This window comes from Jaculus jaculus, chromosome 12 (assembly GCF_020740685.1).
Source record: "Jaculus jaculus isolate mJacJac1 chromosome 12, mJacJac1.mat.Y.cur, whole genome shotgun sequence".
Lineage (NCBI taxonomy): Eukaryota > Metazoa > Chordata > Mammalia > Rodentia > Dipodidae > Jaculus > Jaculus jaculus.
The window spans coordinates 40,516,241-40,540,562 of NC_059113.1; the positions used below are offsets into that span (position 1 = coordinate 40,516,241).

General features: G+C 48.7%; 1 protein-coding gene across 1 annotated transcript in view; it reads right to left on the minus strand.

Annotated features, from left to right (window-relative positions):
• Ntn1 (netrin 1) overlaps positions 1–24,322 on the minus strand; it is a 192,835-nt gene that overhangs the window by 37,058 nt on the left and 131,455 nt on the right. Inside the window, exons 4-5 of the mRNA XM_004663143.2 lie at positions 15,971–16,120; positions 12,398–12,451 (exon numbers count right to left, since the gene is read on the minus strand). Coding sequence (XP_004663200.2) covers positions 12,398–12,451; positions 15,971–16,120 — 204 coding nt within the window. The remainder of the gene's footprint in view (positions 1–12,397; positions 12,452–15,970; positions 16,121–24,322) is intronic.

A 24,322-nucleotide genomic window follows, 5' to 3' on the forward strand; every position in this document is an offset into this window, starting at 1 on the left:
CAACAGCACTGTGTGTAGCAGAGAACAGGTGAGAGATAGTAAACTATGTGAGTGACTAGTCAAGGGGAGATGGGACCCCAGAGAACTCTCAAGTATTTCTACAATAGAGATTTGTTGGAAAGTAGACAAAATAGAAACTCACCCAGGGTTCCAGTCCTAAAAAGGCCTCCTAAATTACTTACTTACCAAGTACCACTACCCCTCAGTACTGGAGGAATACTGGTTCCAAGATGCTCAACAGATAATCTAAATTTAAGAATGCTAAATTTCCTTACATAAATTGCTTCAGAACTTATCCACATAGACCTTATCCATATCCTCCCACATACTTTAAATCATCTCTGGATTACTTATAGTATGTAATATAATAAAACGCTGAACAGTTACTAGACTATTCTTCATGGGATAAGGACAAGAAAGAATTTGTACAAATACAACACACATATATATTTTTGATCCATGGTTGGCTGAACCCACAGACTCCAAACCCCTCGATACAGAGGGACGACAGCAGCCGTGTGGTAGGTAACTTGTCCCCGGCCCCTTTACTGGTCCAGCAGACCAACGCAGCAACTAACAGTGCACATTCGCAGCCTGATGGACGATGCTTTGCTTAGTGCTGTTTGAGATGTTACAAGTGTCATGCCCCACTGAAGAGTTCACATCCAACAGTCCATTGATAAGGGTAAGTACAATGTCTCAGGTTTTCTCCCTTATGTAAAATAACTTCTGTGGCATGATTGCTTCTCCAGAGTTCCAGAGGGATTTGGCTGAGTCTACTCTGGAAGCCACATGCTTTCCTAGGGTCCTGCACTCTTCTCAGTTGCCTCTAGGAGCACCCCTCAATAAACCACTTCCATAACAATACCTGTCCGAGTCTCCCTAAATTTCTACGGAACCTAATCCAAGATACTGTGGTCCCAATATCCTGAGTGAATGACTGGCATTTTACTGCCTCATCTACCTTCAGCAGTAAACTGGCCATGACACAGGACAAAGGGCAGGAGTGAAGTCCAGAGCCAAGACAATGCTGGATGTCAGGCCCCCAAAGGGCACCACCTTCTCATAGGCTTCTCTGCCTGGTGAAGATGGAGACGAAGGAATTGGCCTCTGGAAGCAGAACCAATGTTTGATCAGAAAAGTATAGGTGGTCCCACCTTCTCAAGTTGAGGAGAGAAAGAAGCCTAGCCAAGCTTGGGATTTTAAGGAAATATTGAGGCAGTTTTCTCGAAGGCTCATTGCCCCCAGATATTCGATGAAATTCTGATCTCCCTGTGGTGGAAGCAATCTTTCCAAGCCCCCGAGTCTGATTTTTCACCATCACTTACTGCCAGAAGGCAAGCTTGCTTGAGGCACTGTGGTAACGTGGGAATCTCAGTTCTGCTGTCAAATCCCCTGTGACCTAGGGCAGATCACTGTCCTCTGGGCTTCAATTTCCTATCTGCCAAATGTGGATGCCTTTTGGACAACACTATGCTGAGAGGGTTTAGCAACTGGCTCTTTGGGGACCAAAAATAAAATCCTTGATCTGTATGATTTCCAAGGTGTGAATAATCCCAGCATAGCAAATTCCAGGCTACCAATGTGACATCCTAAAGGCAGAGTTATGAAGGGAGGTGTACAACTGACTCTGGAGGCAAGCGTGAGCAGGTGCACGCCAGCTGCCACACCCATTCTCAGACACCTGTTTGTGCAAATCAGGTTCATTGCCTACCCCTGATGGCTTCTGATCTCCACACACACAAAAGGTGATCTTTCTTCTTTGATCTTTTGCACTTTTTTTGGTTATTTGTTTTGTTTTGTTTTGAAAATAGAGTCTTACTATGTAGCCCAAACTGGCCTAGAATTCCTTTTTTTTTTTTTTTTTTTTTTTTTTTTTAATTTTGCAAGGTAGGGTTTTGCTCTAGCTTAGGCTGACCTGGAATTCATTATGCAGTCTCAGGATGGCTTTGAACTCATGGCGATCCTCCTACCTCTGCCTTCCAAGTGCTGGGATTAAAGGCATGCGCCACCATGCCCGGCTTAACTCTTTTTTCTTTTTTTTTTTAAGATTTATTTCTATGTATTTATTTCTTAGAGACAGAAGGAGAGAGAGATAGAGAATGGGTACGCCAAGGCCTCCAGTCATTGCAAATGAACTCGACACATGCGCCACCATGAGCATCTGGCTTACATGGGACCTGGAGAATTGAACCTGGGTCCTTAGGCTTAGCAGGCATGTGCCTTAACCACTAAACCATCTCTCCATCCCTGGCCTAGAACTCTTGATCCTCCCACCTCAGCCCCCTGAGTACTGGGGTCACAGGCATGCGTTACCATGACAGATAGTACTTTTTACTCTGTAGTGTCCTGACATTTGTCCAGGAATTTAAGGAATCAAAGAAACCATCATGGGTGCTACACCACTGACCTTAGTGTTGAAGAAAGCTTTATTCACCCTAGTTCATTGACTGTTGGGGTTCTGAAGGGCAACCCCACCAGTAACAAGGGGGATAAGAGGAACTATGGCCTCAGGCAGGGGCATATGGCCACTGTCACCACAGCCCAGTCTAAGGCTCCCCAGGAATACCAAGGGCTTCAGGCAGAGGTGTGGTTAGAACAACCCAGAAGTGCCCTGCAGCCTGTGCTCCTGCTATTCCCCACGTCACCAGTAAGGTGCCTGGGACAGCTGTGCAACTTGGGCCACGGTATGGGGTTCCTATCCTTATTATTTGTCCCATCAGCCAGGCCCCTGGGGTCCCAGTGAGAAAAAGTTCCAAGAAGTGTTCCATGTTCAGCCACCACTCGCTCCTTGGGCCTCCCTCCCCTCCCCTCCCCCCCAGCATCCCTCTGACCTCCTCCTGGCTAGGAACAGCTCCACCTGCAAAAACCCACAGACAGTTCCGAATCCTGCAATGCAAGAGGCTCGCTTTGTGCAAGTGACAGGGGACCCCTGGTAGCAGGGTTAGGGCCAGGCACTCACTACCCCTACTCTTGCCCCATCCTGACCTCTGCCCCTACCCTTTTTACAGGACTGAAAAGCAAGCAAAGCTTGAGGAAGGGAGAGCAGAGGAGGAAGCCAGGGACAGCCAAGGGAACAAGGAAGGTGGTAGAGGGGGTGGAGGAGAGAGGTGGAGACAGGAAAGACCAAGCAAAACAAACCCTAGAAAGAAAGAAGCAAACAAAAGAGATGGAGCAAGAAGAAGGAAAAAGAAACAATTCAGGCTTCTGAGCAGCAGTCTGTACCACATCAAATTGCCATCCACTGCTGGCAGGTTACAAACGTGGGCAGTTCTGGACAGTTCCACCCAATATATCCCATAATACATATGGAATCAGTCTGGTCTCAAGCCAGGAGATAGGGAACAGTTCCCCTTGGCTCCACCACAGGCTATGTGTTGTCCAAAGGGGACTTCGGATTGTTATCCCTGGCTAGAGGGTGGCGCTGGCACCTAGCATGCGGAAGCCAGGGTGGCTGCTTCCTACCTATGTGTGAGACAGCCTCTGTCCATCACAGATCCCAACCTGACAATAGCGGGTGCCAAGGGCAAACCCCTGGTATACCAGGCTAGAGTCCTAGCTCAGAGCTAAAGAGCCTGCCTAGGGTCCTGGGATCAATCCCCAGTACCACAAAAAAAAGGAGAGGAGAGGAGAGGAGAGGAGAGGAGAGGGGAGGGGAGGGGAGGGGAGGGGAGGGGAGGGGAGGGGAGGGGAGGGGAGGGGAGGGGAGGGGAGCGGAGAGGAGAGGAGCGGAGAGGAGAGGAGAGGAGAGGAGAGGAGAGGAGAGGAGTTGGGAGGGAAGAGAAGAGAAAAAAAGGAAGAAAGGAGAAGAAATGAAATGAAAAGAAGAAGAGAGTGACAAGGCAGAGGGGAGGAGGGAGGGAGGAAAACAGATTTTGGTTGGAGCAGCTTACATCAGCATTCGGGGCAATCTGCTTTGGGGCTTCTCTCACTACGGAATCTTACTCTTTCCGGCTCTTTTCTTGGTAACTTGCTTTTGCTTGCTCGAGGGTTGTATTGCTTAGCACCATTCATCTTCTATGCCCGCTACACCCACCAGGGAGATATAAAATGGTCCCTGGTCTTTCTCTCTAGTCTCTTCTGTTGGAGGGGGCCCTTCCTCAAGGATGTTTCTCTGAGGGAAGTTCAGAACTCACATGTCCACCAAGCAGGGGCTGGCTACTGCCTCCTTCTTGAGGGCACATGGGCTAATGGTGACAGCAGGGACAATGTGGACAGCCCTCTCATTTCACAGGACACTTCACATTCATTGCATCCACAAAAACAGCCTAAACATCGCATCATTGCAGGCTGGCATGATATTAGACCATTGAGTAACCCCGCTTGGTGGGGAGGGACATCTTACAAGGAACCAAGAAATTTTTGAATGTGGACTGTATGCCAGATGATGTTTTTCTAAAATATTCAGGGGTGGGCTGGAGAGATGCCTTAGCAGTTAAGGCGTTTGCCTGCAAAGCCAAAGGAACCAGGTTCAATTCCCTAGGACCCACGTTAGCCAGATGCACAACGTGGCACATGCGTCTGGAGTCCATTTGCAGTGGCTGGAGGCCCTGACATGCCCATTCTCTCCCTCCCTCTCTCTCTCTCCCCATCAAATAAATAAACAAACAAAAATAAAATATTTAAAATATTCAGGGGTTAAATGTCATAATGTCTAAACGTTTCTCTAAAGACATTTTAGCAGAGCTTGTATTGCTTAGTGGTAGCTTGCCTGGCATGTCCAGGGTTCCATATCTGATCCTCAACACTAAAAATATATTAATGAAACAATTTTCAATGGTAGCATTTCAGCAAAAAAAAAAAAGAAGTTGAAGGAAACATGGCAAAATGTGTTGGAATGATGGCTCAGCAGTTAAAGGCATTTGTTTGCAAGGCCTGACAACCTGGGTTTGGTTTCCCAGTACCCACATACAGCCAGATGCACAAAGTGGTGCATGCATCTGGAATGTGTTTGCAGGGGCAGGAGGCCCTGGTGCATCCATAGTTACTCTCTGTCTACCTCTTTTTCTCTCAGTCTCTCTCAAATAAATACAAATATTTTAAAAAATATCAAAACATCATGAATGGTTAACTCTAGGTATGAGAACATCGGTATTCACTATACTCATTACATCTATGAAACTCCTCATAATAAAAAACTTAGTGATTAGGCTGTCTCAGCATTTGAAGTACTTGTCTGCAAAGCCTAAGTACTCAGGTTTGATTCCCCAATAAGGCTAAATGCACAAGGTGACGCATGCATCTAGAGTTTATTTGCAGTGGCTAGAGGCCCTGGCATGCCCAGTCTCTCTCTATCTGCCTATTTCTCTCTCACACACACAAATAAATTGATTCCAATTTTAAAAAAACAGTTCAATCAGACACTAGTTCAAGATATACTAATTTATAGTAAAACTTGAAATTGGGGACGACTTTCACTGTCGGTGCAGTTGAATTGTAGCATGGAAGCACTTGCTGGCTTGAAGATACGTGGCTTTCTAAGTCCTTAGCAACATCCACGCACTGTACCGTGAGGCTAGTGAGTGAGCAAGCGAGCAGTCCATCCGTAGAGGCTGTGACATCTCAATGTGTCTACAGAGAACACATGAGTTCCGTCCTGTTTGAATATGCCAGACTTCCTCAAGCTGGCACTGTCAGCCTTGGTTAAGGGTTGTGAATGATGTGGGGCTGTCTTGTGCAATGTGGAGTGTTTGGCAACGTCCCTGGCCTTTGCCCACAAGATGCCTGTAGCATCCTCCTTCTAGTTGTGACGACTGAAAATATTTCCAGACAGTGCCAAATATACCCTGGGGACAGAATAGCCTGTGGTTGAGAACCACTGAAATATTGGACATGATGAAGCAATTTAATTGAAATGCTCTGTCAACCAGCCTGAACGCCAGAGTTGACGCTTCACATGTCACTCACTGGTGTGTAGCCTGGCTATGTCACTTGGCAACATACAATATCTTTCCACTATTATCCTACAACCAAACTGTATTGAAGAACCTGTAGACTGCTTCAGGCTGGTATAGTGGTACATGCCCGTAACCCCAGCACCGAGGAGGCAGAGGCAGGAGGATCACTGCAAGCTCAAGGCCATCCTGGTCTACACAGTGAGATCCAGGTCAGCTATATATAAACATATATAGCAAGACCCAGTCTCAAAAAAGGGGTGAGGGGCTGGAGAGATGGTTTAGCAGTTAAGGCACTTGCTTGCAAAGCCTAAGGTCCTAGGTTCACTTCCCCAGTACCCACATGAGCCAGATGCACAAGGTGGCACATGTATCTGGAATTCATTTGCAGTGGCTGGAGGCTCTGGCATGACCATTCTCTTTCTATCTGCCTCTTCCTCTCTCTTCCTCCATCCCTCTCTCAAATAAATAACTAAAATGAAATAAAATAACCAGACAAGTAGGATAGTTCTGTCTTTGGTTACTACTAACAATGTGGTAATGATCATCTTTGTAGCCAAAGCCTATTGCACTTCATTGCTTCCTTAGGCTAAATTCCTAGAAGTGAACAATAGGGTCACAGGCATGTTTAGAGACAAAGTATCAAACTACCCTTCCTACCAGGGCACTAAGCAGCTCTCCCACCAGAACTGACCAGTGCTCCCCGCCCCAACCCCTTTTCAACTCTAGGAATTGTGTTTTATTTTCTACTGGCCAGTCTGCCAGGCTCAGTGGCTCAGGACCATTATGTTAGCTATTCAGGTGGCTGAGGTGAGGCAAGAGAACTGAAAGTTCAAGGGCAGCCTGGTAAGATCTTGTCTCAAAATGAAAAGTGGCTGGGCATGGTGGCGCATGCCTTTAATGCCAGCACTTGGGAGGCCGAGGTAGGAGGCTCACTGTGAGTTTGAGGCTACATAGTAAATCCCAGGTCAGCCTGGGTTAGAGCGAGCTCCTACCTTGAAAACTCCCCCCTGAGGGGAAAAAAAATGGAAAGAAGGCTGAGGATATAGTTCAGTGGTGGACTGCTTGGCTACCACATGCAAGGCCTTGGTTTCAATCTCCAGTAGCACAAAATAAATAAATATATAATTAATAAATAAATAAGAATCAAATTCGATACACTTTAAAATAGTACTCTTGCCAATGTTATGTCACGATTACCAGTGAGTATGTTTCCTATTCCTTCTGCCATTTTTACAGATTCTCAGTTTCTAGTTACCTTCCTCAAGACAATTTTCTAAACTATTTATTTATTTACTTATTGTTATTAGAGAGACAGGGAGAGAGTGGCCTCTATCCACTGCAAAGGTGAACTCCAGACACAAGTACCATTTTGTGGATCTGGCTTGTGTGGGTCCTGGGGAATCGAACCTGGGTCCTTTGGCTTTACAGACAAACGCCTTAACCACTGAGACATCTCTCCAGTCCCAATGTTTTTTTAAGACAGGGTCTTACTCTGGCCCAGGCTGACCTGAAACTCACTCTGCAGGCCAAGCATTCCTCTTACTTCAGCCTCTCGAGAGCTGAGACTAAAGGTGTGCGCCGCCACTCCCAGCTCAAGACAATTTTGTATTAGGATCTCTTACTGAAGTGTAAATAATTATTTGCTTAAGACTTGCAACATTATTCAGCCATATCACAAATATTTTTCTCAGCTTTTAGTTTGTCTTTTATTTTGCCTAGAGAGATTTTTAAAATACATGAACTTTCCATTTATATCTACCAGTTATTTCCCTGCACAATTCCTGGCAGTGTTAGCCTGTCTAGAAAGCCTTCTTTGTCCCGAGAGTACATGGATATGCATGTTCTCTATCCTAGAACATCAAGGGTTAATTAAACATCTACAGATTCTTGACCCATTGCTGACCACTGGGGACCTACAGCATGCAGCACGGCTCTGGGCTTGTTATTTTTTAAAAAGAGAAATTAGAGTAAAGCTGTAAACACGTGGACTTCAGAGAAACTAAGGTTTTAAAATTTTTTTTAATTTAGTTTTATTTGAGACAGAGAGGGAGAAATGGAAACACCAGGGCCTCTAGCTGCTGCAAATGAACTCCAGATGCATGCTCCACCTTGCGTATATGGCTTACATGGGACCTGAAGAATTGAACCTGTGTCTTTAGGCTTTGCGAGCAAATGCCTTAACTGCGAAGCCATCTCTCTAGCCCTGAGATTTTTTTTTTTTTTTTTTTCGTTTGTTGAGGTAGGGTCTAGGTTCTTGCTCTAGCTCAGGCTGACCTGGAGTTCACTATGTAGTCTCAGGGTGGCCTCAAACTCTCGGCGATACTCCTACTTCTGCCTCCCAAGTGCTGGGATTAGATGTGTGCGCCACCACGCCCGGCTTAAGCTTGTTATTATTATTTTTTTAAATTTTATTTATTTGAGAGAGACAGACACAGAGAGAAAGACAGATAGAGGGAGAGAGAGAGAATGGGCGCGCCAGGGCTTCCAGCCTCTGCAAACAAACTCCAGATGCGTGTGCCCCCTGGTGCATCTGGCTAACGTGGGACCTGGGGAACCGAGCCTCGAACCGGGGTCCTTAGGCTTCACAGGCAAGTGCTTAACCGCTAAGCCATCTCTCCAGTCCAAGCTTGTTATTTTTAAGCAGGCTGTTTTCCAGCAGTATCTATCTCCTTCCCTTCCCTCATCAGCAATCACACAGTGACTGGACACTAAGTGACTATGTTTACACTGAGTCTGCTACTGACCTGCTCAAATTTGGGGATCTACTCCTGTGACATTGCCACACTTGTTTAAATAACCTGTTTATCATGCTTCTAAGTATCTGGTAGAGCTAATCACCCTTTACTAGTCACCTTTTAAAACTCCTGGCTATTCTTACTATACATTTATTTTTATAGCTGAACTTTAGAATCTTGTCATATCCAATGGAGACTGTGACCAGAATTATGCTAAATGTATGGGTCACTTCTGAGAAAATTAACATTTTGATAGTCTGATTCTTGCTCTTCAAGAACATGGTAAGACCTTCTAGTTTCTTCAGTGTTTTCTGATCTTCTGTTGGAAAAAAATTTTGTCCTTTTCTTTATAGACATACTGTATTTCTATTGTTTCACTCATTTCTGTATATTTGATAGCTTATTGTCACTCTAACTAAGAATTGGTCCTAGCACTGTAAAAATGGTACAACGCCCCCTCCTCAGTCCCACCACCCTAGAAACTACGCCAGCCTCGATGAGCCCCACCCCACTGCACTGGGCCGAGGCTTTGCTGGGTCGCCTGTGATGCTGGGTCTTCCTTCTTCTTAGGGCTCCAACCCAGGGCCTTGCACATGCTAGATAAGCACTTTACCACTGACCTAGATACATCCCTGGCTCTCTTTGTACTTTTCACTTTTGACACGGAGTCTTCCTATGTTGCCCAGCTGGGACTCAAACTTGTGAATCCTACCTTGGCTCCCAAGAAGCTTGAATGAACAAAATTTTCACTGAAGAAAAAAAGAAATCTGTAGAGCAAACTACCAGCTGCCATCCCTCAGGACAAGGGAGGGCGCTGCTCATAGTGCTGGCCCAGACCTTCGTGCTCTACATCTCGGCTCTGGCGTGCAGCGCACTCTCATGGGCTTCCCCAGCCCCGCTCACACCCCTTCTCTTACAAGGGACTCAACTAGGGTACTGGAGGCCTGGGTCAGCTCTGGCTCTCCCTTGTATGATTCCAGCACTGCTGATGTCCGCTCCTGGTCTTCCTGTTTGGCTATACATGCCCAAGTACTGGTTTTGTTTTCCCTGGATCTCCAACAGCATAGAAGATCCTTCCCCAAGTCCACATAGTTGGGTGACCACATGAGTGCACAAGCTCCCCAGCCAGCACTGGCATGCACTGTCACTCTGTCTATACCTTATCACCTCTCCTGTTCCACGTAACAAGGCATAGACCCTCAGTAACCCTGGGACCTGACCTATAGGTGCAGCCCTGTATAGATCTCAACAGGGTACCCCCATCCTGTGGGGGCTCTGTGCTCTCTGAGTACCCAGAACCTCTCTGGTACCAAGGAACTATGTGGATCCTATTTTAGAATAGTAAATCATTTTTGAAAGTTCACTGTCTTTAGTATTGTACAAAAAAAGGTACAGGTAAAACCAAAAGTTAATAAACATTATCACATTTGTTTACAATACAAACTAGTTTGTATTGTAACAACAGAGGAAGGTGGCAGTTTAGGGAATGGGAAGAGGCAACCAAAACCTTTCTGTGGACAATGGTATTCTTTTAATATTTTGCTTAGTTGAGAGAGAGAGAGAGAGAGAGAGAGAGAGAGAGTGAGAGAGAATGGGCATGCCAGGACTTCCAGCCATTGCAAACAAAATCCAGACACATGCTCCACCTTGTGCATCTGGCTTATGTGAGTACTGGAGAATTGAACCTGTGTCCTTAGGCTTTGCAGGCAAGCACTTTAACCACTAGGCCATCCAGCTCCAGAATAGTTTTTTGGGTTTGTTGTTGTTGTTGTTGTTCTTTCAAGGTAGGGTCTCACTCTAGCTCAGGCTGACCTGGAACTCAGTATGTAGTCTCAGGGTAGCCTTGAACTCATGGGGATCCTCCTACCTCTGCCTCCTGAGTTCTGGGATTAAAGGCGTGTGCCACCACACCCAGCTTCAGGATAGTATTTTTTTTTAAATTATTTATTTATTTATTTGAGAGCGACAGACACAGAGAGAAAGACAGATAGAGGGAGAGAGAGAGAATGGGCGTGCCAGGGCTTCCAGCCTCTGCAAACGAACTCCAGACGCGTGCGCCCCCTTGTGCATCTGGCTAACGTGGGACCTGGGGAACCGAGCCTCGAACCGGGGTCCTTAGGCTTCACAGGCAGGCGCCTAACCGCTAAGCCATCTCTCCAGCCCCAGGATAGTATTTTTGATGCTAAAATAAAACAGTAAAACAAAATCAAATGCTTTTCAACTTTACCATGGTGTGAAAGCAATAAGCCTTCAGTAGAACCCATACTTTAAATTTTGTATTTGGATATTTTTTTCCTGTGCTGGCAACAGTGCTGGATCCTCACTCAGGATGCTGGGAAGCAGCAGGGAGCCACAGTCCCCAGTTAGCCCATGATGGAGGGACAATAACTCACCCTCTCCAGTGTGGGCCAGGATGTGCTGCTGGGGATTAGGTGGCTTCCGGCCTGCCAGGAAGTCATCCCATCCTGAGTCAAGGAGCAGCCATACATAAGGAAATAATGCTGCCAAAGCAGTTATCCAAATTCCTCCAAATTAACAGTCCAGCTACGTTACATGGACCTTTCTGATGACTGTAATTTGGCACTAGCAGTGGGACTGGTAACTTGCGTAATTTGTGTGTGTCTAATATAAATGGTGATAGTGTATGTGTGCATGTGTAGTGCATGCACATGTGTGTGCAGATACACGTGCCCCATGCACATGTGCAGGGAGGCCAGAGGTGAACATGGGTGTCCTCCTTTATTGTCCTTCCACTTTATTACCTGAGATGGAGTCTCTCACAGAACCTGGAGCTGCCATTTTCAGTCAAATTGGCTGACCACTGAGCTGCTGTTATTTGGCAAGCTCTTCCTAGTCCCACATGACTAGGCCTGCATGGCCATGCCCAGCTTTGTATGTGGGCGTTGAGGGTCAAACTCAGTCTGTCTCAGGTTCTCATGTTTGCATGCTCAGGTCCTCTTACCTGCTGAGCCATTTCTGTAGCTCCAACTTGTATGATTTTTAAATTTTATTTATTTATTTATTTGCAAGGAGACAGAGAGAGAAGAGAGACAGAGAGAATAGGTGTGCCAGGACCACCAGCTGCTGCAAATGAACTCCAAATGCATGTACCACTTTGTGCATTTGGCTTTACATAGGTACTGGGGAATCAAACTTGGGTCATCGGGCATGGTAGGCCAGCTCCCGAACTGCTCAGCCATTTCTGCAGCCCCAACTTGTATGATTTTGCAGCAGTAAAGGGCATCAACAGTATTCCATGACATTGACACCCACAACAATGCAGTGTGAGCACAGCTGTGGTTGCTACTGGCGGCCACATCACAGACACTGCTGGCAGCTGACTTTGTCACGGAGGAAACGCCAGCCTCGGTTAGAGGTAAAGGATATGAAAATGGCATTCCTTTCCCATCCCAGCTCTATAAGCCCCTGAATTCCAACTGTGGAACTGCACCCAGTTATTCCCTCTCCTGCCCCCGGGAAGGAGAGATGTTTGCTGGGGGTTTGGGCTGCATCTTAACTTCCACGGGCAGGTGAGAGAAGCTCCGTTTTGGGGGTTCCTGACATTTGGAGCTATTAAAATGCCCTCTACTCTTAGAGGCGGAGTCATAAGGAAGTGCCCAGTGGCCCCATCCCCACCAGAGTAGCTGAGCAGAGCTCAAAGGGGAGCCACAGAGGGGTCTGGACCTTGTGGCCCCCTTTCACATCTCTCCTCATGCCCCAACACCAAGCCCACACAACAGACGAGAAGCTCGGAGGACGGCTTACCTTCAGGCTCTTCCACGCTGCTAGCTGCAGTGGGTGGAGGTGCTACAGGGATCTCTGTGAGGTTCAGGACAAGGTGGAAAAGCGAACAGAGTAAGAAAACATTATTCTTGACCATGGAATGAGAAAGAACTCAGCCTCCCCGAATCTTCTAGAACTCCCCCCCCCCCCCCCGCAGCCCTCTCCACACGTCAAAAGACAGAAAGTCATGGAGGAGGGAGATGAATGCGTGGAGTTTTAAGGTCCTGTGCACACTTGTTTTTGTCCCTTCACCTGTCAGGAATGTTACTACCACGGCTGTGGGATCAGCGGGAGGGCGCTGGCAGCACGGTGGGTTCATCTGTACCCAGGCTCTCACATGCATGCCCTCCTCAGTCCCACCGAGTCCTAGTGACTTAAGTGTCATTAACTTGGCTCTTGCCAGGGGTGGCTGAGCCAGCTTTCCCTGGGATCTCTGCTCATCACGTGGCATCTGTCTGTGCCTGGCTCACCTGCAACCTGGGTGGGGAAGGATCTCACAGCAAGGATTGCATATGGGGGTTGGGGGTTGACCTATGGGGAGGTTTCTCACAGGGACAGATGTCTCTGCAGCCTGGTCTCAGTTCCTTTGAGCTTCTATCACATAAGCTGAGGCCATTTTGTAAGTGGGCAGAATGGGGCATGAATGAAGATGGAAAGGCCTGGAAAAACCACAGCTTTGTTCTGATTACTCTCTTCTTCCTAGAGTAACAATTAGTTCCTACTAGTTCCCTGGATGCAGACTATGAGTGTTCCCAGAAGGTGAGGACGTTCAGCCAATCAAGTGCCAACAATTCATCCCCCAGGTGTTGTATAGCAGGCTTCATCTAACTTGATAAGACCAAATAATGGACCAAAAGTGCCTCTGGGAAAATTAAAAAAAGTCACTTCCCGTGGTGAGTGACCACGAATCGCAATGTGGAGCCAGATCTGCTGCCTGTGATTTTATCAACAGCAACTTTCAGGAGCCTGCCACAGAGCTCCTTAGGAACCTGGACTTGAACCAGGCCCTTTGCAGGACCTATGTAGTCACAACAGAAACTTTCTGGGGCAGCATCTGAATGGCCTGGTTTAATCAAATGGAGATTCAAGCCAATGGCCCTGAAGTCGCACAGCCATCCAACCTCGTTGCCTTAGTTAGGTCCAGCTCTTAGAGGCACACAAGGCCGATGACTCCTCAAGCTGTGATGAAACAGGCCAAAAGGTCCCTAGGCACTGGCTGAGCACCCAGGACATCCCCGGATGGAAGCCCTGGTCTGCAGACCGTTGAGTGGGAATGCGTACACCCACCATCAGCCCTTGTTTTTCAGGAGCAAACACAAAAGATACAGAGCATGGGGGGGGGGTGCTTAGTCTGACTCTGAAGGCCATTTCACAGTAGCTTTTCCACTTGGGAATTGGAAATGTTGCTTTCTGCCACCTCTGAACCGTCTGATATCTCCTCACTCATTTCCAAAGGAAGACCTGGGCCTGGAAGTGCGAGCACACATCCTCACAGGCCCAGACATCCTCCTAAAAATGCTCACTTTGGGCTGGAGAGATGGCTTAGCGGTTAAGCGCTTGCCTATGAAGCCTAAGTACCCCAGTTCGAGGCTCGGTTCCCCAGGTCCCACGTTAGCCAGATGCACAAGGGGGCGCACGCGTCTGGAGTTCATTTGCAGAGGCTGGAAGCCCTGGCGCGCCCATTCTCTCTCTCTCCCTCTATCTGTCTTTCTCTCTGTGTCTGTCGCTCTCAAATAAATAAATAAAAATTTAAAAATTAAAAAAAATGTTCACTTCACGGTTTCTGGGATGCACACAGAAAAGAGTTTCTGAAGGTTTAGAGACCTCCATAGGATTTTGTTGTGGGAAGGCATTCTTTCTCTCCCTTCTTCCCTCTCTCCCTCCCTCTCAATGCTGGGGATTTACTTAGGACCTTGGACAAGTTCCACCCAACCCTGACCAAACTCTAAAACCTGCTGCCTTGGAGGGACACCCGGCTCCAGTTCTTCGCTTGGACTTGATCCTTTGCTGTCAGCGGGCCCATGCAGATGCCTGGGCAGATGCTCTCAGTTAGTCTCTGGCAGAATGGTTACTGGAACCAACACAGCTTACTTGTTCAGCAGTGAAAGCTCTGCCCTCATAAGACAGGCGAGGGTGAACTCTCTAAGGTTCCCACCTGCTGGGGGAGGGAATGACTACGTTCTGTGGGGAAACACTCAAGGACTCTAGTTGCTACTGGCAAGAAGTAATCCCAGGCCCTGAACACATGACTCTCAGGTCATTCCAAGTCCCTGGAACTGACTATTGTCACTGGAGCCCACTGAGAGCTAAGAGACCTGGGAATCTCAGAAGCAGGGGTTGAGTAACTTCTGAAAAAGGCCAAGTGGTAAATACTTCAGGCCTCAGGGCCACATGGGCTCTGCAGCAGCTATACCGTTCCACAAAAGCTGCGACAGCTTTTCAACAGGGCTTGTAGCTATAGTCTTTAAAAAAAAACAACAACTTTATTTATGGACACCAAACTTGGAATATCACATAACTTAAAATTTTGGGTTGTTTCTGAGACAGAGTCACGCTATGTACTCCAAACTGGCCTTCCGCCTTAACTCCTGAGTTATGGGATCACAGGCTCATGCCACCAAGCCTGGCAATTTCACATGCCTTTTATGTGTCAGGAAATATTATTCTGCCTTTGATTTTTGTTTCAATCATTAAAAAAAAGAAAGAAACAAGGCACCGAGCCATGTAGAAGCCGGCAGCAGCCAGCGCCCTGAGCGGATTTGCCAGGCTCGCTCTCTAGAGAATTGCAGTCGCTCCCGGGACTCTGCCTTGCTCACGGGGACTGGCTCCCACTGCTGCCCTCCCTTCTTGGCTTGGTCAGACCTACCCAAGGAGCCACCAGGCTAAGGATGGAGGTGGCTGAGCCATTCCCAGTTTGGCTCAGCTTTCCAGACAGAGCTTACATTCTGCCCATGGTCACACCAATGTGACCCTATCAGATATAAATACAAGACCCATTAGAGACAAGTCCAAGTGATTCTGGACTGGATCCCACTCACCCCAGTCCGTGTTCCAGAAACTCAGGGGATAACAACTGGCTGAAAAGGACCCTGGGTCCCTTACGGGAGCTATTGTCCTTTATAGGGCTAAAAGTGCCATATACCAAAGCTCTGAGCTTTTCCTGAAGGCCCTGCTCTCAGTTCTGAATCCAGTGAGGCAGGGAAGTACTGTAAAAGCCCCTTCTCCCCCACTGGGGGTGGGGTCCTGTGGGGTTCAGGCAGAAGTGGTGAAGTGGACCCCTGCTGAGGAGAGGGGCTTATTCCCCAGCAGGAACTAGTGACTGACTCAGTGGACGTCAGGACTGAGGGCCACAGTCAGGCGGGTTCTGCTGAGCCTCTAGCTGCTTCTGAAGGAACTGCCAGGCCTGGGGCCTCCCACAGGGTCTCACTGAACACCAGGGATTAAAAACAGAGCTGCCCATTGGTGATGGCTAAATCCACGAGATACTAGCGACCAGACAACCCTTGAGTTCCCCCCACCACCACCACCTCCCAAGCAGAGGAGGGCTTCACGTACTGATGCAGGGGGCGATGGGAGAGCGGCTCTGCTGGTAGCCTTTGGCACAGCGGTTGCAGGTGATGCCTGTCACACCGTCCTTGCAGGGACACTGACCAGTGGTTTGGTTGCAGGTTTTTCCAGCAGCACCCACAGGGTGACAATCACAGGCTGTGGAAAATATAAAACAGAAGTGTCAGAGGGGCAAGAAGGAGCCCTTTCCCAACCAGGGATGCCCCATGGACTCCACCCCAGGGGAAAAGAAGGGATGGGGGAAAGAATAGGCCAAGCTACATGCCTACCAGGAAATGAGGAAACAGATTCAAAATGGACCTAATTAAGAGAGTTGAAGCCCAGGAGCAGGAGGAGGGAGGGCTGTCATCAAATATGCTGTCAATGGAGGAGGGTGGAGGCGAAGGGTTGAAGCTGTGACTTCTCTCCCCAACACCGAGAAGGAAGAGGAGGAGGGGCCGGAGAGATGGCATAGTGGTTAAGGCATTTGTCTGCAAAGCCAAAGGACCCAGGACCCACGTAAGCCAGATGCCCAAGGTGGTCCATGCATCTGGAGTTCGTTTGCAGTGGCTGGAAGCCCTGATGTGCCCATTCTCTCTTTCTCTCTCTCCCTCTTCCTCTCTCTCAACTAAATAAATAAATTTGTTTTTCAAAACAAAGAGAAAAGAGATGAGAAAATGAGGACGAAGAAGAAGAGGTGCCATCGAAGTAATGTGCCCTCAGCTTGGTAGAACCAAAAACTTGATCACCCTTGAGTAGGGGAGGAAGAACTTGGAGGGGCTAGCTTCCCCTGACAAGTAAGGGTGAGGTAAGTTTCCTTATTTTCCTTTCATATACTTCTGCCCACTGCTCCCTCTCATTCTTTCTCTCTCTCTCTCTCTTTCTCCCCATTGTGTGTGTGGTTTGGTTTTCAGCTTCCGCAATTTTTACCGCCTCCTCCACGTTTCCCTGTGCACTCTCTAGGTACAGGAGCGGGACTGGAGCCTGTTGAAGGCCCGGGCTGCGGGTCAGATGGAGGCACAGGAGAAAGCTTCCTAGCTGCTGCCCTCGTGTGCCCAGAGTGCAAGGTTCTGGGTGACAGCACACACACACACAAACACACACACGCTTACTGTCACAATGGGGTCACAATGAGGCAAAGACTAGAGGGAAAGGAACCTCTTAGAGGCCACCGAGGAACAGAATGGCCAGGCTGGGAGCGAAGCAAGACCCCTGATTCTAAGTCCAGACGCTGTCGTGTGGAAGAGCGGGCTCTATGGTGATACATTCTCCTGGCTTGGAAAAGGGTGAGTGCTGGGCGCACCCCTCCCCATCCTGATGCATCCCAAGGCTCCCTCACTGTGTTCTAAGGACTCCTCTCCAGACACGACACCAACATAGAACTTAGGGATTATCTCCTCCAGCACTATGCAGCTCGAGGCAAGAACAGCTACCCCAGAAGGCAGGGGCCACCAAGATGTCGTGCTAAGTCCTGCCCACCTGCCCCTGTGATGGGGGCAGGAACAAGGAGGACATCGGGACTGTTGCTACCAGCATAGCTTCTGGGGGGGGGCATTTCATTTCATGCCCCATGCTGCTGTGCTTTTGTTCCTAGAGAGGACAAAAACATCCAGGAAAATAAGTGAGAATTGAGAGTCCAAAATGGCAAAGGCAGAACTCAGTAAGAGCACAATTCTAGGAGGGCATATGGGAGTGTGAGTCCGTCAGCCATGCAAACATGGCCTCGCCCAAGGCCTCCAGTAGCTAGTGAGGAGAATAAGAAAGGTGAGAGAGGGAAGGAGGAAGCAGAAAAAAACCTGTGAGCAACTGTTTTGTCAGTGGTGCTCAGAAATGCAAAATGTTCTGGAAGCACCTAAGTTAAGGGCCTGAGCCTGTGAAGATGGGAGGAGGGGCCAGAGGGCCTCCTTCCTGCTGATCTCTTACAATGCAGCATCCTGGGAGGGATAGGACTATTCTGATCATCTCTTTCTTACGGTTTGGATCTGAAATGTTCCCCACAGGCTCAGGTTTTGAGCATTTATTCTCTGGCCTGTAGTGCTATTTTGAAGGCTATGAAGCCTTTAGGGATGGGACGTAGCTGGCAGAAGTAGGTCACTAGGGGTGGACCTCTGAGGGCCATGCCCACCTCTGGTTCTAGCCAGCATTCTGTTTCCTGGTCTACTCCGTGTACAAAAGCCATCAAAATAAATAAATAAAAAGCTCACACCACCGTGGATGGAGCCGTTATGGTTTGCCTTCTCTGCCAGGGACCGAAACCCTGTAAACTATGAGTCAAAGTTAATCCTCCTCCCCACCCTTAGGTTGCCTTAGTCACAGTAATGAGAAAAGTAACTGATACATGCTTATAGTTAGGAAAAATGCCTTTGTCAGAATGTCAAATATACCTACCCAAATTCAGGTTCATACCCTATGGTTAACTTTTTAACTCAGTAATACAAAAAGACCTGCCCAGGCTGGAGATGGCTTAGAGGTTAAGGTGCTTGCCTAAAAAGCCTAAGGATCCAAGTTTGATTCCCAGGACCCACATAAGCCATATATATGCACAAGGTGGCACATGCATCTGGAGTTCATTTGCAGTGACCACAGTCCCTGGCACATCCATATTCTCTCTCTCTCTCTCTACACATACATACATATATTCCGCTTCTTTCTCTCAAGCAAATAAATATTTATTTTTTTAAAAAAGACCTGCCCTTAATGGCTCATAGGGGCACAATGAAGATAATGATGGTGAGGAAGGAATGACTGAAAAGAACCTCGGACCTTTCCCGATGACTTTCTAAATCTGTCTCCATGGTGGGAAGGGTGATTGCATGTGAGCACAGCACCTCAGTAGTCTATATGAAGGCAGAGGGCCACAGCCCAGGATGCTACTGACATGGGCCTGGGCTCCAGGTTGACATCTCTCAGCCTGCTCTGCAAGCCCACTGACAATCCTAAGACCTGTGCGAGACTTTCTTCCTCAGGTCCTGAGAAAATAAAGCTGTATGCTGGTAATTTCAGGATCCTCAGACTTGGTCAGAGGGAGGTTTCAGATGCCTCCTTGGTCACTGAAGGTTCCAGGTCTTGTCCCGACACCACCACACTGGCCGAGGTCATCTTTACCTTGGCAAGAGCTGGTCTCACTCACAGGCTCCGGGTGGAGCAGGAGGAGGACCCTTGAGTTGTTCCGACTTGGAGCTACACAGCCTGTGACCTCAGCTATCTGGGCTCGCCCGCTGCTGAGAGAGGTCAGGCTCCAGCTGAGGTCTGTGGCAGCCGAGGCCCATCTTTAGCATCTGCTCTGCACAGCCAGCTCTTCTTAAGGGTCCATCTTTAGATTGGGAACCAGCTGGTGCTGGCTGTTGCCTTTCCCAATCTGTCTTCCACAATCCTCCAGGAATCCAGCCCATGTGTCTGGTTTACCTGAAGCAGCAGTGTACTGTATGCTTCCATACCAACCAGTCATTATTCCAGGCAGAGAAGTCGTCAGGCTCCAACGTTCACTTAGGTCACCAGGCCAGTGTGACCATCACCAGGCTGTATTCGGTCCCTGGCAGAACACCCACGGCAGAGCCACATCCACGCTAACAGCTGCAGACCATGTCATCACACTATAGTCTCACATGTTGTCTCCTCAGTTCCCACACCACCACCTCTGCGCAACCAACATGACTGTTCAGGGAATGAGGCGGCAGGCTGGGGAGCAGTCCCAGTAGAAATGGGGTTGAACTGACACAGAAAGGGCCTGGAGCTCTGGAGAAACTTCCTGGATCCCTCACTCCCTCTGGGTGCCTGCTCTGTACCTCAGGGAACACGAGCTTTGGTCTGTTTCAGCCACTGTGAGGCAGCTTTGCTGCTACTTGCAGCCAAATGTAATCCTGCATTACACCCAGTCCCAATGACCTTTTTCCAGTTCCACTAGAATAAGAACAGCTGACACTGTGCAAAAAAGGGTGAGTTAAGGTACGAGAAGAGCCAGCAAAGGCCAATGTTCCTATGGCAAGGTCCTCTATAGCTAGAAAAGAGAACCCAGCTCTCATTGTCAAAGGAAGAGAGGCAGCATCCAGGGAAGCTTCCAGGCTTGGCCTTGGAAACAGAAAACCAGGTGGTCTCTCAGTGTGCAAACACACAGACACACATACACACTCACACACACCTATGCCCAGAAACACCCAGAGATGAAAACACACACGCATACATACACGTGTGTGTGCACATGCAGACCAACAAGCCTATAGGAGGGTGATGAGAGCCAGGGAAATGAGGGGAGTAGAGGTCTTTTCCTTTGTAGGAGCTCTGATAAGAGGATGACCACACAGCCTCTTCTGAGAATATGACCCAAGCTGGGACATCCTCCACCACAGGAAGTGCTCCTGGCCATTCCCATTTCCCTGGAAGCTGGCCACAGTTTTCAGAGGGAAGTCATCCTCTTTCACAGCAGGTCGCCTGTCTGTGCAGGGCAGGCAGCACCTGCTCATGGGAAACAAGCTTTACCCAAGGATTTTCCATGGAGCGAGACACAAGACCAGAAGGAAGCCCAGGTCCATGAGAACATGGCAGAATTGAGTTTCCCACGAATGTGTCAGCTGCCGAGAACTTGGTCCGTGCTTGCGCTGGGTCACCAGACAGGGACAGATCCAGGGACCCCAAGTGGTCTGACCAGCGACAAGAGACTCAGGCCTTGCCTCGCCCTGCTAATGACCCTAGACTAGTGCTTCCTTCTCTCGGGCCCACAGGCAGCTCCTCTGTAAGGAAAAAGGTCGACACTAAAGGGCTCATCTCCATCTGGGCTCCAAAGGAACCAATATGGTGGCCAGAGCCCTTTGTCCTTTGAGTCATTATCATGGCTGCTGTTCATCACAGCATCCTGGGCTGGGCAAGGGAGAGGGGCTTACATTCAGGGCATGCGTCTTCTGTTGGCCACGCCCTCCCCAGACCCGCCTGCACCGTGCTCAGACCTTATTAACGAAAAGAACCTCAGAAGCAGAGCGCTCGTGCTGTTTCCTGGCTTCCCACACCTGACTCCCCTTTGGTGCTGTACCCTGAAACCACAAAGTACGACAGCTTCCATTAGGTGGATGTGCAGACCTAGTCCAGGCCCTTCTACGCAGCTCACACAGGAAGTCCTTTGGGTCGCCTGTCAAGAGATCTGACTAGTTTTCCTGAGCACCCTGGCTCCAGGAGTGGAAATCAGGCAGGATCCTCAAGAGGTAGCAATCTAGGGCACAGGCTTGTACAGGAGAGGGGTACTGGCTGGGCATCGGCTGGTCAGTCCTTTTGGAACTTGGAGACAGAACAAGTGTAGATCTTGTCTTCAGTTCAGATACCATTCTGCCTATCCCCCAGACTCCCTGAAAGTGCTTCTTGGTTCACCTCATGTTAGGAGCTGAATCATATCTCCAGCCCCCCGTAGGCTTGTGCTGAAGTCCTAACCTCAAGTACCCAAGACGGGTACAGAGGGCCATTAAAGAGGTGATTAAAGTAAATAGGTCATTAGAGTGGGTCCTAATCCAACAAACAGTGTCCTTGCCCAAGGAGAAGGTGAGACACAAGGCAGCTACAGCGGGAAGACCATGTGGGCATACAGGACAAAGGTGGCCATCTGTGAGCCCAGGAAACAGGCTTGGAGCAGATCCTTTCCTACTGGCCCTCACAAGGAGTCAGTCCAGCTGGCACCTTGACCTTAGACTTCCGGCCTCCAGAACTGGGAAAGAACAAAGGCCTGTTGTCTGCGTCACCAGGTGTAAGGAGCTTTGCCCAGGCAGCCCTGACTGACGAGCACACTGTGCTGCACTCAGACAAGCTCCTTGCTACGGGCTCTCCCGGCCAGCCCTGGGACTCCAAGGAGACTGGCCTGCCATTCACCCTATCAGCCTGAGGGCTTCTCATGGTGCAGCTCCCCAGGGAAGTCACCAGCCACCTTAGCTTGGGGAGGGAAAACTCCTCTGCGTCAGGCTACAACTCTGAGTGACCAGAGACCCTAGCAAGCTAGCAGAGCACCAGTCAGGGCTTCTGTGATCTTTAGGGTCCCTCTCGACTCTGATTCCCACCAGGTCGCAGGATACTGACAGCCACTCCCAGAAGGGTGGTCAGCAGAGGCCTCGACAGGGAATGCTGCTGGCTCCCAAAGCCCACTAGAGGCTGACTAGGAATCAGGAAGTGAGGCCTTGAGAAAGATCTTCTGCCAGGGCCTGACCCAGAAGGGGTCCCATCTCTGCCTGCCTAGTTAATGTTCAAGGAAACCCTCTATTCCAGTCCTTAAAAAGCATATTCTGGCAGCACTCGTCACCAGTTCAGTGGAAGGCTCACTTTCTAAGACTCTTGAGGCCTCCAAGGCCCAGAGGAATGTGTGACCCCCAATACGGGGGACTGCTCCATTAATGAACACAGGAAGCTTTCCAGGCCCAGCCAGGAACCACGGTCTGAAGCTCTTGCCCAACTACTGCACCTGCCCATGGTCCTCCCACATAAAGCAACACATTCTTCTGTGCTTTGAGTGCGCATGGACAGGCCCCCATGGTCAAACCCTTCTGGCTGCTAAGAGGTCAGGGAGGAGAATTAGGGTGAGCTTTGAAAAGTGGGAAGGGTCTGTGAAAGAAGAATCGGTGTCTTCAGAGAAATCCAAGGTTTTTCATGCCCGCAGGCCTCTGGCCGGTTTCCAGCCTGATGGGACATCCTTCAGAGGTCGTACAAGGGAGAGAGCCGATGTTAGGCACAGGGAGTGTTCAAGCGCTTATTCTTTCTCTACTTCTTTGTGAAGGTGTGAAGAAATGAACAGCCAGGCAAAGAAACATTCAAGAGCTGGCCAAGGTTAGGGTATCTACAATGGGGGGGGGGGGGAGCTAATAGAAGATGGAGACACCAGAGAGGCAGAGCAAGAGGATGGAGACTCAGAAAGACCAGGGGAAAGGGAGGGGGCATGGACTTGGATGGCTGTCTGCTGAGCCTGCTCTTTTTTTTTTTTTTTTTTTTTTTTTTTGGTTTTTCAAGGTAGGGTCTCACTCTAGCCCAGGCTGACCTGGAATTCACTATGGAGTCTCAGGGTGGCCTCGAACTCACGACGATCCTCCTACCTCTGCCTCCTGAGAGCTGGGATTAAAGGCGTGCGCCACCACGCCCCGGCTTGCCGGATCTTTTTCACTTGGCCAAATGACTTCAGATTCACCTGGAGTTCATCCGTTTTTCATGGCTGAGAAGTCTTCTGTGTAGGGATACATCCCACTTTGTGATCCATTCTTCCATTGAAGCACGGGTGGGTCGCCTCTAGTTTGGGGCAGTTATGAATAATGCTATTAAAAATATTGGTCTACAGATTTTTATGAGAACACAAGCTTTCGTTTCTCTTGGAGAAATTCCTTCGAGTGGGATCACTGGCATTACGGCAGGTCTGTGTTTCTCTTTTCAAGAAACTGCTGAGCTAGTTTCCAGAGTGCTGGGCACTACGGAATCCCCAACCACAGTGTGCACTGCTCCAGCTGGTGCTGGTCCTCACCAAGCGCTTGCAACTGTCAATGTTTCTTTATTTTCACTGACGGGTTATTTCACTGTGATTTTAATTTGCATTCGCCTAATGACCGCTGATGTTTCATGGATTTATTTGCCATATGTCTGTCCTTGAGGAAGTGTCTATTAAAATATTTTGCTCACTTCAAAAATACTTCTCTGTGTGCGCGCATGTGTTTGTGCACTTACTGTTGCAAATGAAATGGCAGATGCTTGTACCACTTTATTTTGCATTTGGTTCATGTGGGTGGCTTGGAAATTGAATCCCTAGTCACTGAGCCTTGTAAGCAAGTGTCTTTAACCACTGAGCAATCTCCCTAGCTCCTATTTAACTCCTCCCTGACCCCCCAAGGCAGGATTTTTGCTCTAGCCCAGGCTGACCTCGAATTCACTATGTAGTCTAAGGGTGGCCTTGAACTCACAGCAATCCTCCCATCTCTGCCTCCAAAGTGCTAGGATTAAAGGAGTGCGCCATCACACCTGGCTTAAACCCATTTTTAACTGGCTGGTTTGCCTTCTTGTTAATACAACTTGGATCCACATCCTTTGTCAGATACAGGACATGACAGAATTTTCTCTACATTACAGCTTGTCTCACAGAAAGGGATTCTTGTGAGGAAAATCAGATATATCCCTCTGGTAGCCTCTTCCTTAGTTTTCCACTGGCCTTGCATGCTCTTGTAATGGGACCCACCTCCTCTCTTATTCTGACCAAAGGCCCATCAAACCCATTGCTGCTTCCAGTCTTGTTGTGCCCGGAATTCCCTTGGCCTTCTTGTGGTCATAGATATCTGGTCTCAAACATTCACTCTTCCTTCCAAGAGCCCTCCCAAAGACTAATAGAGCAGCTTCCCTTTTGTGATTTGCCCTTCACTC